Source organism: Myxocyprinus asiaticus, chromosome 4, assembly GCF_019703515.2.
Source record: "Myxocyprinus asiaticus isolate MX2 ecotype Aquarium Trade chromosome 4, UBuf_Myxa_2, whole genome shotgun sequence".
Lineage (NCBI taxonomy): Eukaryota > Metazoa > Chordata > Actinopteri > Cypriniformes > Catostomidae > Myxocyprinus > Myxocyprinus asiaticus.
Genome location: NC_059347.1, coordinates 28,473,249 through 28,478,384, shown reverse-complemented (window position 1 = coordinate 28,478,384; position 5,136 = coordinate 28,473,249). Strand labels below are relative to the sequence as shown.

General features: G+C 37.9%; 1 protein-coding gene across 2 annotated transcripts; it reads right to left on the bottom strand.

Annotated features, from left to right (window-relative positions):
* Nucleotides 1-272: 272 nt before the first annotated feature.
* Nucleotides 273-4,693, bottom strand: LOC127439616 (uncharacterized). Of its 2 annotated transcripts, XM_051695814.1 has the most exons (6): nucleotides 4,580-4,693; nucleotides 4,398-4,491; nucleotides 3,408-3,911; nucleotides 3,017-3,133; nucleotides 1,219-1,309; nucleotides 273-1,041 (listed from the first exon to the last, which is right to left on the bottom strand). In XM_051695814.1, exons 2-6 carry the CDS (start codon nucleotides 4,453-4,455, stop codon nucleotides 834-836), a joined length of 978 nt encoding a protein of 325 aa, XP_051551774.1. In that variant the 5' UTR covers nucleotides 4,456-4,491; nucleotides 4,580-4,693; the 3' UTR covers nucleotides 273-833. The 2 variants fall into 2 exon arrangements, with proteins under 2 accessions (XP_051551774.1, XP_051551775.1); XM_051695815.1 differs by having other exon boundaries at nucleotides 3,017-3,130; nucleotides 4,398-4,649.
* Between the last annotated feature and the right edge of the window lie 443 nt (nucleotides 4,694-5,136).

The following is a 5,136-nucleotide window of genomic DNA, read 5'->3' as shown; positions in this document are numbered from 1 at the left end:
TTGAATGCTGGCAGGAAGTGATTTTTTAAAGTTAATAAAGTTTTAATTATCAATTTATTTTTTACACAAACCTATCGATTTACTTTAGAAGACATTATTTGATCAGCTGGAGTTGTGTGGATTACTTTTATGCTGCCTAAATATGCCTTTTGGACAGTCAAACAGCCAGCAGCCTGATGGCACCCATTTACATGCAATGTATGGACAAACTGAGCTTAAATCTGCTTATAAAAATCTTCACTTCGGTTCTGCTGAAGAAGGAAAGTCATACACATCTGGGATGGCTTAAAGGTAAGTAAATCATGAGAGGATTTTCATTTTTGGGTGAACTAACCCTTTAAATCTAATAATATAGCGTTTTTAACAAGGCAAGTTTTCAATGTATTATTGTTTTCCAAGAAACAGCATTACTATTTTTCTCTATTTCACACAGACAAATGCAGTTCAGGTGAGCTTGCAGTGTTAATTATACAGTAAATATTTTGTTACTTTAAGATGTGAACTGTATTTGACTGATGTAAGTTATATACATATTTTTTTGGCATGTAACAGAATATTGTCTTTGATCAGTACCCAGCCTCTGTTTTAAAGGTTGGCATTGAGGGAAGGCATTCTGTTTGCAATAGCACAGATATCTGTGATTTTTGTCACATGTTGCTTATGAGAATAAAACCACCAATGCAGTTCAGTCCGTTTGCTTGGGAATGATACATGAGTTTATCTCACCTATTTCTTCACAAAAAAATCTTAGCACAAAAACACAACAGGAAAATGTAATGTTTCCATTCTAACCTTTTGCTCCCACATAACATTAATGTAACAAAATATGGAGGTTAGTCAGTTAGGTAAGTTTCAAACAGTGGCGTGACTGTTCCATCTTTCCACTCAACAAGGATCTCCCCTCGTCGAATGGAAGGTGACTTGGCAGGTTTCATGGGGTGTTGGGTTAGAGGGGCTCTCTCACTAGGCACTGGAGACCCTGGTTGACTGACCTCTCCAGCTGGAGTGTAGGATTTCAGCACCACAACAGTCTTCTTCCACCTGAACATGAACAGGAAAAAAAGGTAGAAACCTTGTTGCTGAGTCTTTCCTTGTTATGAAACTGATGAGCTATGTTCACTACCTTCTTATCTACATTCACATATGAAATTAAATACTGGCATTGGGAATTACTATATATGAACTGGTTTATTTTCCCAAAAATTAGGAGTATCTCACCTGTTCTGACAGATGTTAAGGATGAGGATTACAAGTCCAAGTAACAGGGCAAAGGTGCTTAGAAGCAACATTGTCATTTTCCAGCTTGTTCCTGTTAGTAAACACACTAGTTATAGAATATCACCAACCAGGGTTCAGAAATAAGGATGGCCCATTGGCCTGGGGCCTGTGTGAGAGAGTTTTAGGCCAATTGCATGAACTGTCACTAGTCCCATTAGGCCAGCACTGTGTTGTCATACATTGTTTGATATTTGCTTATTTTGATTGATCATGTACATGTGTTCTTATGCCTTCAAGACGTAAAGACTTCTGTGATGTGATAAACGTTGTAGTAAATTTAGCTGATTTCGTTTTTGATAAGATTTTGTTGAAATTGCGAGAACGAAATGTGAGGATCTTAGATGCATCAGTAAGAATGGTTTAAAAAAACTAAACCAATCAGTAATACTTTGTTTAATTTGCAATCTTTTTCCAGCAGGGTCCGTGTTTTTGGATTGGCATGGTCTGAAAAATGAACTGTGAAGTGTTACACAGACCCAGCGCATACCCGGTTCTATGGGGGTGTTGGCACACCCTCAGTTATATAAAGTATGGAATACTGAATATTGGAAAATCTGCAAGTGTGATGCCTATTAATAGCATTGCAATGAAAAACATGCACAGTTAGTACAATTAGTCTTATGTCTACTTTGCTATTGCAAAACCTTAAGCGCTCAAACTTTACCGCATGGCCATGAATGTGTTTTCAGTGTCAAGGTAATGTTCCCTCTGATTTATTTATTTTTTTTTAAAGATAGTGGCAGAAACTGTGAGGCGATCAAACAAAATGATACAAATGAATATTTTTGCCCTAAAAGTCTGTGTGAATATCTAGATGTATGTCCTGCTGAGTTTTAAGAGTGGTGAGCTGAAAAATACTGTATTCAACATGTTTCTGAGATTCAGAAAAACACCACAGTGGGATGAGATACTCTAGTCTATTCAGATAAGTGCTCGACTGATAGGGTTTTTTCAGTGGTCTATTTATAAACCATTTCAATAAATATGTAAATAAAATCATTAATTAAAAATCAATGTATTAGTGGGTTTTTATTTATTTATTACAAAGCAGGAATTTAGAAAATACATATTATTTGGTGTGGTGGAGTTTTAGAAATTGCTATCATTTATCTTAATTTCTACAGCATATAAATAGTAATATGTCAATATTATTAAAAATGTGTTATGGATGTGGGTTTAATTAAAAGGTGATTGATCATTTATTTTGCTCACCCATATTTTGTATCTGCTATACTTGTAAAACAATAAACATTACAATTAAGACAAGGAAGTTTCGAGGAGATTTAAATTTGCTAAATGCTAAAGGTTAATCTCAGTCTTACACAGCATGCCCATAGAATGCCGACAGACCATTCACTGCAAGCATGATACATATTGCAGCAAATATGGCAAGAATATCCATTCTGACTGGCTGGTGTGATTTAGGCAACTCTTGTGAGACAGGTGTTTAGGTGTTTATCAGTTCAGCAGGTAACAATGGTTTGTTTAAAAGTTACCAGACTGCTACAACTATTTCACCAGCTCTGATTAAAGATTCATGAGCTGTCATTGATTTAAGTTTAAATTTCCTGTCCTCTGCTGCCCTCGTGTGGACAAAGGTCTCAAATCTTCCAGAACCATGGGACAGTTGGGTGTTTGTAATCATTCATTGTGTTATTTCTGACTTCACTGATAAGCATTTAACTGCTAAAATTAATAATGTAACTTTCTGAAACGGATAAACACTTTCCACACTCACCGTAATCTGTAGTAAAAACATTTACAGAAGGTCCCCCAGGCTCAGTGCTGCTTTGAGGTTCAGGCGATGCCTCTGAAGTCAGTGTCACCACGGTGGACTGCAGGCCATTATTCCCTGCTTAAGCAAGGAAATCCAATGATTATATATCAAGAGTATACACTAATAACATAGTAATTATTAACAGGCAAAACAGACCATGTGCAACTTTAGTAAGACCAGATGTAAAAGTAAAAAACACAAACACATGACTCAGGATAAGGATTTGTATGACAGGAGAGACCTGGAATAGATGCTTGTCAGAATTCTATGGAGTTTAAACTAAAGTGGATGAGATGCTATTAATAAGAATGATGAAACACAGAATTAAGAACTCTTGAACCAGCTCCCTTACAATGCCAATAGCGAACATTAGTGAGGATTCGGGGTCCAGTTGGAAGTGTCTGCTGAGACTCTTGTAACTCATTCAGACCATGATGTGTGCTGTCTGTCTCCTCGCATACCCTTTGATTAGCCAGTGTCCTCCACTTGCTGCCTTTCCCGCGGTCTTTGGACAGGAAAACCTTGGAGGAATCATGCCGTGCGCTCAGGTGCAGACCCTTGCCGTGTAATGTCAGGAGCCCTTTTTTAGAGCAGCTCCAGTTCTGGCCCTCACGATCTTCCTCTGCGGACCTGCAAGCTTGCAGCCACACACTCTCATGCTCCTGGATCTGGGGTGCAGTTAAACAGCCTCCCGTCTGTGGGTTACTGAGGGAGCGAGTCACAGCGTCCCACTCCCACTGCTGTAGAGCTGAATCTGCTCTACACTCTTGCAGGGTTAACTTGCTGCTGACTTGTCCTTCATTTACCTGCACACACTTTCTCAGCTCTTCATTCCTGATCCTGAGCCCAGCAACTTCTAAAGGGAAAGCGTAACATTGCGGGTAATAGGTAAATGTTCTTAGGTAAACAGCTGACAAGTTCTCATTTATAAAGGTTCATATTGCACATATGCATGTGTTGAGAACCCCCCCCCCCAAATCTTTAACCACGTTATATAGTCCACCAATTTAAAAATAAAATTTGCATGCATTAAATTTGATGGAAACATTTTGATAGATATTAAGTCTGCAGACAATGTTAAAGACCTACGACAAATATGTGACATTTACATAATTAGAGAATAATATAGGCCTACAACATATAAATTGCCTGCGTTGTTTACTGTAAATTCACGTTCATGGCGACCAGATTACCAAGTTAGCGAACTGTAGCCTACTGACCAAAGAAGCGACTAATATTTGGTGACATCAGTGTTTATCATCAAATGCCATTTGTTCTAAGAGTTAGACATTAACCAAAAGTCACTTTTGTATTGTTACTTACAATAATAAATTTCCTTTACCTTTAAAAGCGAGTGTTGTGAGAACAAGAGTGCAGAATCCTCTCCAAACGCCATCCATTACCGCGGGTCTTCAAGCGCAATAATAACAACAGCACTAATAATAAAAGATATTAGACTCCAAATTCACAGTTTTTATATGCTCTAATCAAGAATACAGAATTAAACTGCCATTCCAATCATACCTGATATATCTCTAAAGCAAGCAACTGTAGTACAAATTAAGCGACAAGCTCTTCACCCGATACTGGACAATCTAGCAAGACAGTTTGGAAGAAGACAGGAAATTTGTGGCGCATTCGGGGCGCAAAAGTGTTTAAAGAGTGAGTACAGAATACTAATTACCAAGAGACGATGGGTGCAAATGACGTATACCCAGCGTTGTTGGGAAAAGGGAGAAAGAATGTAAAAGCAAAGTATAAAAGTATAAAAAAAATAAATAAAAAAAAATAGGAGGCTTCAACTACCTCACTGAACACAAAGAAAGAACATCATAATAAAGGTTGCTTGTTAATCAAATAATACTAGGAAAGATATATAATTCTGGATAATAATCTGTAATTGTTTTATGTAGGCCTATTTTATGAGGCACATCTTGAATGGCATACCATTCATGACAAGCTGAAATGACAGAGCTTCTGTTCCCGTTGCTGTGCTGTTGCTAAGCTGGTGTCGACGGAGCCAGGCCATTGCGAAAACACGCAGAGCATGTTTCCACCTTTTGGTGTTTCTATGGTGCAGC